General features: G+C 35.4%; 1 protein-coding gene across 1 annotated transcript; it reads left to right on the top strand.

The window, feature by feature from the left end:
• The first annotated feature begins 1,008 nt into the window (after positions 1-1,008).
• Positions 1,009-8,574, top strand: LOC120081466. Its single transcript, XM_039036352.1, has 6 exons — positions 1,009-1,627; positions 4,721-5,435; positions 5,873-6,236; positions 6,674-7,059; positions 7,795-8,040; positions 8,148-8,574. Exons 1-4 carry the CDS (start codon positions 1,336-1,338, stop codon positions 6,722-6,724), a joined length of 1,422 nt encoding a protein of 473 aa, XP_038892280.1. The 5' UTR covers positions 1,009-1,335; the 3' UTR covers positions 6,725-7,059; positions 7,795-8,040; positions 8,148-8,574.
• The last annotated feature ends 2,848 nt before the right edge of the window (positions 8,575-11,422 follow it).

Raw genomic sequence — 11,422 nt, 5'->3', positions numbered from 1 at the left:
GTTTCCTCAATATTGCCATTTAGAAAGGCCGTTTTGACGTCCATTTGCCAGATCTCATAATTTTAATAAGCTGCAATGGACAGGAGGATGCAGACCGACTTTAACATGGCAACATGCGAGAAAGTCTCCTCATAGTCGACTCCCTCTACTTGGGTATAACCCTTTGCCACAAGTCGAGCCTTGAAGGTCTGTACCTTCGGGTGAACCCCATCAGGCAGATTTACAAGATCCCATAATGAGTTGAAGTACATCGACTCCATCTTGAGATCCATGGCCTTGACCCATTCATCCCGGTCAACATCCTCCATTGCCTTCTTATGAGACAATGGATCCTCAACGTCGCCATCTGTTACCATAGCAAGGATTTTCGTAAAACCTAGATAGCGAACGGTTGGTCCAGTTTCAATTGGATTTTCTACTAAAAAAACCAATCCAAAGAAATACCTTTTGATTTTCTCTAAATACAAATCAAGAAGTCCAATTTTATACTCAAAACCAAATCAAATTAGTGAATTGATTTGGTTTGATTTGGTTTTTCGGTTTTCTAGGGTTTAGAAAATATAGATTTTGTTAATTCGAATTTTGTTTCTGAAAACTTTTTTTTTGGATTATGTATACAAATAGTTCAAATTTTGAAAACAATATTTTTTATATTCCTATTGTATCTAGATTTTGAATTTTAAAACCTTAAAATGCACAATCATATTAAATAAAGATAAAAGCATTTAGAAATTAAACTCAATTATTTTTTTTAAAAAAATATAATATGTTTAAGTTATATAATATTACAAAATAATTCTATAATTTTTTTAAAACATAAATCATATTCATATATATTATCACACACATTTTAAATCATGATTTAAATAGAATCTAATTTATAATAAGCTACTAAATACATATATGAAACACATAAAATACAACTTTATTCTTATTGGATCATTTACTTTCAAATTTTTATTAATACGAAGAATATGAATATGAAGAGGCCCAAAACACTTGAGACTTCAACTTCACACACGAACCAAAAGAACTGGAGAGGATATTGTGCGCGTCGCAGGCACGCAACCCCTTTGACACGGTCTCAGACCATTCAACTTTTCATCATCAAATCAAATTTCATCCCACCGTCGCCAAATTCTCTCTAGACTCTTCTTAATTTTCTTCTTCCGCCTCCGTCACGGTGGTCGAAAGTCCAAACCCTAATTTCTAAATGCAATTCCGATCTAGAATTTCGCTTTCTACCTCGATCTCCTGTTTCGGGGCCTTTATTCTCTGATCTTTGATGTCTCGCTTCGTGGCAGGACTTTAGAGTTCTCCTCCCTTTGTCTCCCCATGGAGGGCTCTGCGGTTGAGGATCTCGGAGCACCTGAGTCATGGGAGGTTGCGGATTTGGACGAGGCCATGAGCCGATTGATGCTCCCCTCTTCATCTCCTAAGAAGAACTCCAAATCATTGGACCACTCTGTTGCCGATGCTGCTCCTGCTTATCATTTTTCATCCGCTTCCTTTCCCTCCCTTTCCGCTTCCCCTTCCTCTACTCTCGATAGGGTTTCCGAGGATGCTATCAATCAGGTTGATCAGTTCCTTCGTGAGGCTTTGCATAACCCTCGGGAGCGTTTATCAAGTAAGTTGTTTATTTACCTTCCCTGTATTATGGATGATGTGATTGGTTTCAGGAGCTCTCTAATGTCATCTTTGGTACAAGGTAAAGGTTTGTTAGCTGCCTTGTCAAAGCTGGGCCGGAAGTGGCCGGTTGATAGCTGGTTTTATCTAGGCTTTTAGTATGGTCTAGTTTTTCAAATGCTTCCTTTGCGACGTTGTTTGCCTTCTATTTTTCAAGACAAGATATACCGTTTATCGATAAACAGGAATTCATAACGATAACGCCATACTAAGAAAAAGCGCTCCAATTTGGATCAATGGTATTGGAAATTTAGAAGTATTATTACCAAAAGCAACGTAGTAGATTTCAGGAAGTCTAATGATATTTGTTTGGAACACTATCGATATGATATGATTTTAAGCAATTCCAAGACAAAGGTTGGCAATGGTGGTAGGACAATCTTGGGAAGATGTATGGATAGGTGGAAGTCCCTTGGTTGTCTGTTTTCCTAGTCTGTACTCTGTATAGGGTGGTGGTTTCGAAGAATTAATTGTTAAAGGAGTTGTAGGACTTAAATGCTGGGTTGGAAAATGAATGCATGACGAAATTTAGAAGATGGAGAAGAAAGGTGGTTGATATTGGATGTTATGAATACTCAAAGAGCTAAATGATAAGGATAGAAGAATTTATGGGTTGAATTCTTCAGGTTGGTTTTCAGTTTAATTCCTAGGAAGGATTTTTGACATGTTCAGATGGATTTTTAGAGAATGAAGCAATATGAAGTTGTTAGGAAAGGATGAAAAAAAGGCAAGTTTTCTGACGGTCAGCATGTTTAGAAAGTTTGAATACTATGCAAAGGTTGCATAAAGGTCCAGATTTGGTGCTGGTTCTCTGTTATAAATTAATTGAAGTTGTTTCAGAGGGTTGAGGGCCAACGTTGAGGAATTTTGGGGTCTAGTGAATATTTTTGCTTGGTGTACTATTTGTGATGATTTTCATAACTATAGTCCTGTGCATTTGCATATTTCTTCCAATTGGGTTTCCTTATTGTACCCTCATTATTTGGATTTTTTTTACTATTATAATTATCCAAGTTCTTTTAAGAAAAGTTAAGGTTTTACGGATATGGTTGGAAAAGAACACTAGGATTTTGTTTTCAGAGATCGACTTGGGAAATAAAAGAGTTAGCCTAGAGGGATAAGGGTTAAGCCATGGGGCAATAGGTAATTGAGTGTCATAGACCATTTATGATGTGCAACATGTGGTTACTTCAACTAAGATAGCATACTCATGATTTTTTTTTTTTGGGGATATGTGATTGCGGTCGGGAATCAAAGCTCCCAACAATGGGGGGGACCCCATTCCATTTGGTCTCTGAGTAACTTGGTACAGAGGTCACCTGTTAAAATCTTCAAATGAGGTTAATAAATAATATCCTTGATGTCTCCAAAGTCTGGGCCTTCGGGTGTCGTGGCTTTAAAAAAAATAATGGAGATTAGAAGAAAAAGATTGATCCAAGAATTTGTGAGGGTCACAAAGGAAAAGTTTAAAGTTTAGTGGTATTATGTGGAAAAGGTTTATGTTTTTGCTTAGAAGGAAAAATAGGATGTCTTTTTTTGTCAAAGACCAACTATGGCTAGTTAATGAGTTAACACGGAATGAAAAAATGTTTTAAGCTAGTTGGAAATTTGGAATTAAGTAATTTTTTATTGCCATTTGGTTTTCGGTTTGTGAAAATTAATCTTTTAATCACTACTTTTGCCTATTGATTTTATGTTTTGTTATCTACTTTTTCATTTTTAAGAGTGTCAAGAAGTTTTTGAAAACTAAAAAAGAGTAGTTTTTGGAATTTGGAATTTACTTAGAATTCAAGTGTTTTGTAGAAAAGATGAAAACCATGGTATAGAAGTTGTAAAAAAGAAAAAAAACTTTCAAATACAAAAAATAAAAAACCAAATGGTTATTAGATGGAGACTTAGTTTTATAACCATCGATAGCAAGCAGATGTGGTTACTTCAACTGAGATGTAATTTTTACGAATGTCTTTCTAATATTTGTGGATTGGGGGTTAGAAGAAAAGGTTTTGGTTTGGTTTTGATTTGTTTTTGGTGAGGTTTTAAGAATTTGCGAGGTCTTGAAAGGAGAAGTATAGGTTTTATGAAATTCTTTCTCATGGGCAATATCACAGAATATTAGATTAAATAGAAACAATTGAACTTTTGGTGTTGGAAACCAACTATGGCATAGAAAAGGGTCAGCATTGATGGGCAAATGGCCGCAAGCCACATGTAGAAGTAATATGGTGTCAGAGAAAATCTACGGCTAGGTGGTTGCTTCATTGAGTTGGAAGTCTCTTGGGTGCTTGGAGGTCGTTTAAAAATGTTGGGGGATTGTTTTGTGGGCACATTTTCTTGGAGAAAAGGCAGAATACTTTATGGCTTATCGCTCTTGAAACTTTCATCTGGGAGGAATATGGATAGAAAGAAATAGGGGGCTATTTAAAGGAAAATGGTTTGGGAGGGGTTCCAGATTTAGATAAATTTCAAGCGTCTGGTTGGTCTGTGCTTTCCATTTATTCTTGTAATTATTCTCCATCATTATCGAATCAAAGTGGAGTAGGTTTTATTACTCCTATTGGATTGGAGTAGGTGTTTTTATAATCCTTCCTCTGGGCAGGGGATGCCTTATCCCATTGGCCCTTAGGTTGTTTTAATGAGGCCTTTTCCGTCTTAATAATATTTATCGTTTCTCATAAGAAAGATAGCTTTTCACCTTACCAAGGAAAATTGTTTTTCCAAAAAAATAATCACCATGTAAATGCATAATTTGGAATTAAATTTATTGTAATTGAGAAGTTGTTCGGTTACTTGAAAGGATTTTTTACCCTGTTTTAATGTTGAAACTCCATTAAACCAAAAGAAAAAGGAGGCAACCCAAAGGTAGGAAGGTCTTTACAATGATGCCTACAAAATCATATTCTCATCTACCTGATTTTGACTAGTACTGCTTCTTCAAGTGCTTGATAATTAGCATGCTCTTTTTATGTTGTTGAAAACATGGTGTTAATGATCTATTCCCTTCAACTGATGATATTGAATATTTATCATTGCTTAGTTTTGCGCATGGAGCAAGATGTCGAGAAATTCATCCGTGATCCTGCTCGACAGCAACTAGAGTTTCAGCAGCTGCCTACTTCATATTTACGGTTAGCTGCCCATCGGGTTGCCCAACATTATTTGCTGCAGTCCATGGTTCTATTGGATAATAGTTTACCTGATGGGTCTGGTTCCAAAATTATTGTTCGCAAGACTTCTGAATGTCGTCTTCCAGCTATCCGCCTTGCAGATATTCCTGTAAATCTACCAACAGAAGAAAATAGTAGCATGAAGGTTGCTATCAAACAGAGGCCACAGAAACGGTCCCAACTAGCCAGAGATGCAAGTGCAAATTCGTCAAAAACAAGTGGTTCCAAAAGTGTGGAAGAGAGGAAGGAGGAGTATAATAAAGCTCGTGCTCGAATATTTAACTCCAGCAGTAATTCAGGTAGTAGTCATGCAGGTGGGAAAGTAGAAGCTGATCCTAGACCACAGGATAGTTATCGTGGTTCCTTGAGTGCTGCAAAGGTTGAGGAGAAGATGATTTCTGGAGTTTCTGATACAAATTTTACTAGGGGTTTGATTGATTGTTCTACGAGTAGCAGTAGAATAAGTAGAGGTAGGACTGACAAGGAGCTGCCTAGTAGGCAGTACAGACCAAATAGTAGGGTAGCCATTTTTAGAGATCGTGAGATTGACAGCAAGGATCCTGATTATGACAGGAGCTATGATAGGTATGAAATGCAATCCCTTATTCTATTGGTTTGTTCTTAATTTTTTGAATTGTCTGCTTCTTGTGCTAAGAGTTGAATGAACAGGTTTGAAAAGGTCCAAAGTTCTCATTTGTTCTCTTTTGACCTCTTTATTGCCTTTCTTTTGAGATAACTAATTTGAACTAAATACATCTTTTTATTAACTGGCGACAGTTTGGGTCCTTGATTTTCTTAAATATTAATCATGTGCAAACATTTGTTAAATAATAAAACTTACTATAGTTCAGGAAATAAGGCATTTTCAAGTCATGAAGCACTACTAGGTGATGAAGTAAAGAAGGGTGTTAATTGATGAGCTTGAATTTTCTTTTTATAAATTTTACCATATGAGGTGCATCTTGAATTTTATCGTTGGGATATAAATTTACCCAAGTTTCTGACTGTAAATTCTCCTTCAGGTATATGCAGAGATTTGATCCTGGGTTTGGCTTCAGTGGTGGCCCATACCCTGTGCAGCCCATGTATGCTCCTGCAGTGAACTACAATACTGAATTTCCACAACTTGGCTCTGCTCATAGGCAGGCTGTTTCAGAATGTCAGCCTAGACCACTCCCTCCCCATGTACCTGGGCCATGGAATACCCAATCAGCTCCAGCAGGTTTGGGGTATGGTCATCGGGAAGCAATTATTAGGCCGTTTAATCCAAATGTTGATGCACATTCATCTTCTGGTGTGTATCTGCATTCCTCTCAGTATCCCGGTCAGCAGACTGGAATGCATTTTATCCATCCTCATGAACAAACTCATCAACCCTTTTCACAGGTTTGGACTTATTAAATGTTTTATTAAATTTGATTTTTTTGGTGTGTCAAGCGTTTTATTTTAAGTTTGGGTGTAAACCCTTCTCTTTCTTGGATATTGTGTGGATGGTATTTTATCAAAAAAGCTTTGACACTATCCTACTCATTGAAAGTATTTACTTTTTCCAGTCACTGGACATATAATAAGTCTTCCATTTTTCTTGCAAAGTGATTATATTTACAAGTAAAAAAAGGGCAGCTGTGTAAGTGAAAAAGAAAGATAAAATGAGCGAGCAAAGTTTCCTTTTGTGCAAATGATTTTATCATTCTACTTATTGACGTCCTCCTATGATTAGAATTGTTACCTTTCTTGTGGCTACTTAAAGACAATGTACCAGAATGTGTTTAATTTTCATTCCCCCATGACGTGCCATTGACCCTGCTCTTATGGTTTTGCAGCAGTACCAACAGCAACCAGATGCAAGTTTTGGATTAGCGCGGCCCCGTTGAGGGGCATGGGCCATGCCTGCCCCCTGCCATCTGGTAGTTGAGATTTATATGGGCATTTCAGTGAGCATTTTTTACTTGAAATGGCAGGGGCAGGCATGAAGAACTGAGGTGGGCATAGAAGAAGGATCTATATTTTCTGGGACTTATATTCTTCTCCCCACCATCAGTTTCATTGGAGCTTCTAACATCTCCTATGGTCGACGAAGAAGCTCATTGCTTTGAAATGTATGTTAGTAGGCTGAGCTGTTCAGGTTGCTCTTGCCACTGAGTGATGAAGAGTTAAATAGAAGAATCAGCATCCCGCTGGGAATGTTCCTGCAAGATCTTGGACGAAGGTATGGGATTTTTTTAATGATACATGAACTACCGCCCTGTCTACCCTACCTTCTCACTCTTCAAGTCGAATTTGATAGAAACGTGATAAAATGAGAACGTTGTTGGACATGTGTCATTTTTAAATATTTGTTGGCTTTTTATGACTATGGGTATAGTTTTAAGCATCAACATAGTATTATCATCTTCTTTGGTTCTGTAGTTGTTTCTAACTTTCTAAGGTTGGAAGGAGAGATTGGGTTGTTGAAACGATATTGGAGGCTGCTGATTCTGAACTAGGGGATTTCTTCATTTCATGTTCGGCCTACACATTTCCTTGCACTCTTGCACTGTCATACGTGACATTTAGATGACCATCTATTTTGTGTTTTTGTTCGTCTTAAATGGATATTAGCTTTGCTTCAAAGGAAAAAAAAATGGATACCAGCCCTACTTTTAACCCCTTAGCCATCTCGGCAGCTATAGACATGGCAGATTCTTTTGATATTTATTTTTTTCTGCTCATTTTTTATGGCACATCATGGCCTGTCATCATCATCTCTCTCTTTCATTGCTATCGATTTATCCCCTTGTGAGGTCCTCTGCCCTCTGGGCTACGAATTATTTGCCATTTTCCTGTATTTTTTGTGTGTCATAGATGGCTGGTTTAATATCTTCTTGGAGTATTCTTTAGTTTGGCTTCTCGTCAGCCATGAAGTTTTGTTCTAGTAATCAATATATTTTTGTTTCATTTTCAGCGCATGGGAGGATATGGTTTTTTGTCCTTGCAAAACTAGAGCTGTGCTTGGGCGAATGTAAAAAATTTAGCGAAATGAAATATCATGGAAGAAACCGCAAATTACACAACCAAGTGGAAATTGAACTTGGTAAAATATTTGGACCAAGAGAGATCTGTTGCTGGAAAAATGCCGAGTACTGGTCGGGAATCTCATAATTTCATCATCAATTTTTCACATCCTTTGCTCTGTACTCTGCTAAATCCTGTAAGTGCACTGATTAGTTTTGATATCATTTCAATGATGCTATCACCAGGAAGATCCTTAAAATTGACAACATGCCATGCCCAATAAACGTCCTCTGTTTTTCACAGTTAAACATGGATGCGTGGTGAATGGAAATCGTGCTTTGTATCCTGACCACCTCTAGCAGTTGGATCAAATCTGCAGATCGGCTGCTTGTGGGATCGAGTGGCAGTTTCACCCTTGGCGGACAGGTATGCCATTGCCATCTTTAGAAATGCAACTTCGGTCTGTGTCGAGGTTTGATAAAAAAATGGAGGGTCAGGGTGCTCTTTGTGAATAGCATCAAGTTTATACTATGAATGTAAGTTGAGGGATGCCTCAAACGAACCATCATACAGCATACACCATATCTTCAGCTTCTCATATCTGAAGAATCTCGGTACTACTTCAACACCTTTTTATATTTGGTTTAATATAATATTAGAATGATTATATATGGTGAATGTTAATTATGGGTTTGAACATCGTTGTGGAGAAGTTGAGACTGTTTGGAAATTTTCTTTTTAACTTTTCTTTTCTGATTTTTATTAAAGACCATTGAAAATATATTTAGTTAATTGTACTTTTTTCCTAGTTTATTTCTAACTGAGGTTTTCCATAAAAATAATCGATTAACGAGATAAATAGTTCAATACTTGTTATATTATTAGTTCCATGTTTTTTTTTTTTAAAAAAAAATTAAATCAAGTAATAGTTGCTTAGGATTATTTTGTGATAAGGCTGATGTCAATAGGGACGTTAAAAAAAAAGTATTTATCGTTTAAGAAAAACTTTTTGGGTTAATGTTGTAAGAAATGTATAATTTTGTTGACCACAGATTTAGGAACAAACTAATTTAGCCCCTTTTTTTGTAATCAACGACTAATGTATAAATAGTATTTATCATTGGATTTTTCAGAAGTACTAATTGCTTAATACTAAACAGGGCATCTATGGTGGAGACTCTAACCAAAGACAAGTAATTTCCCTTATATTTGAATGTATTTCTGAGCCTTTTTTTTTCCCTCATAATGTCTAATTAGTTTATATTTTCCAATTATTATATTAAATATTTAGTTAATTACTTTTTTTACCTTGAGCAAAAATGAACTTTTAAAGGAAGGTTTTCTTCGGTTTGGTTTGAGGGCTACGTTTGGAATGTTCTTTTGGCATGGATTAAAAGTTTTTTTTTTCTTTTTTTCTTTTTTTCTTTTTGAATAAAAAAACAAAAGAACAAAACCGTTGTAGTGTAATTTAATAATGCTTATAGCGTAAATTGTTAATCACTTAAAATGCTCTTTACGACAGCATTCATGTATTTCTTCTTGTCCGAGTGTAACACGATTATACGTTTTTATGAAAAAGAGCGTCATTCTCTAGTTTCTTTGGTTTCTTTGTTACAATTAAAACCTATCTTTCGGTTTAAGTTATGACAATCTTTCAATAGATTCAAGAGAAAAAAAAAAAGAGAGAAAAGAAAGAATTCTTGTCTGCACCATGGTAATAATAATACTGTATATTTTAGATAAGATCTTAAAATAATCAATTTTGAAGACGGGAAAATTAAACTAAATAAAAAAAAAGATGAAAATTGAAAAAATATATAGAATTTATCCATTCTATTTTTATAATGTGAAAAAAGTGCTTTTAAAATATTATTTTAAAAAATGGAAGATGCGTATATATGCTAAATTGAGCCTAACTTATCTAGTTAATATTAACCATTAAAGGCTCAAATCTCTTACCTCAGCACGGTTGAAAATAGGAAAAAAATGTAAATTAACATAATGAAAAATTGTGTATGTGTATTATGTATATTTTCAATGTTAAATGAACACATGATTAGATCTATTTGGAGATGTAATATCCAATTTGTTAGGCTATTTACTGTATGTGGTTCTAACCATTGGTTTATCGACGTTGATATGAGAAATGATCGAAAAGAAAATTAGGCAAGAATTCAAGAATAAAAGAAACTATTTTGAAAATTAAAAAGAAATAAAATAAGAGAAAATGACCTGGCAAGATACATACTTCCAGAAAAGAAAAATCAATATATTTGAAACAAATAAAGCAAGAGACTTCTTTTCCCAAAAAAAAAAAAGAAAAGAAAAGAAAAATGAACAATGATTAGATGTACTCTAGCTTATACCTATCATTTGTACTCCAAAAAAATTCTCTTTTTACAAAAAAAAAAAAGTGTCATGTGGCAGCATTTTATTGGACCATAATTGGGATGCCGAGGGAGCACCCAAAATTTTATAAAAAAAATAATATTTAAATGTACGTGTACGGTATACTACCTACAGTAGAAATAACGAAATCCGAATGGAGAAAATGAGGTATAAAGTTGCATTCTTCCCTTTTCTTTCTTCTTCATCAGTTTCCCGCCAAGGTTCAGTTCAGGGGCTTCGGTAGGGGAACCTTCCATCCCTAGTGATTCTTTGCAATTGTAATTCTTAATCTATCCTCGATCTCTGTTTTGATGCATTTTCTCTTCATTTCTTCTCTTCCTGCGATCGAAATCACTCCAGAAAATCCTCCGTCGTCATCAATCGCGCCAAATTTCGTCCAGCGATCGATTGTTATGTTCTACCGCTTTTCGATTCCGAAACCCTAATTCCTTGAGATTTAGTGTAATCCGTGTTCTAGTTCACCTGCTGCATTGTTTCCCCTCTAATGCCTGCATTGCTGCCAGGAATTTAGAGTTTCGGTCCTTTGTCTTACCATTGAGGTCTCTGCAATGGAGGATCTCGAAGGTCTTGAGTCATGGGAGGTCGCAGAGCTGGATGACGCCGTGAGACAAGTGAATTCTAAGCCCTTGGAGCATTCTGTTGCCGGTGCTGCTCTCTCAGATCGCTCGATTCCTGCTGATTCTATTACTCAGGTTGATCGGTTCCTTCGCGAGGCCTTTCAGAATCCTTGAGTAAGTGATTTTATACTTTTCTGAACATTTCTTGTTTTTTTTTAAAAGGGATATTTTCTGAAAATGTAATTTAAAACATAATAATCATTAATATATATATATATATATACATCTTGAGGACATTTGATGGCAAAAGAATTATTATTATTATTATTCAGAAAATGTCCGTATTTCCATTCTATTTTTCTGACTCATATGATAGTTTTTCCATTTTCTTTTATTATTATTATTTCAAATTAGATTATGTTGTGTGTGGATAAACTTCTAAAAAATTATTTGCAATCAAGGATTAACATATCTATTGATACGTAAATTGGAGAATTAACATTGGTATTAAAAATTAATTGGTACTTTTATAATCTCTTATAAATATTTATAAATTTTCGTTGGAAGATAAACACTAATAATAAGATCTATAATTTAGTTTTAAAGTAAAAG

The sequence above is a fragment of the Benincasa hispida genome, chromosome 7 (assembly GCF_009727055.1).
Source record: "Benincasa hispida cultivar B227 chromosome 7, ASM972705v1, whole genome shotgun sequence".
Taxonomy (NCBI): domain Eukaryota; kingdom Viridiplantae; phylum Streptophyta; class Magnoliopsida; order Cucurbitales; family Cucurbitaceae; genus Benincasa; species Benincasa hispida.
Note: the sequence above shows the minus strand (reverse complement) of the source record. Positions and strands in the feature narration are given on the sequence as shown.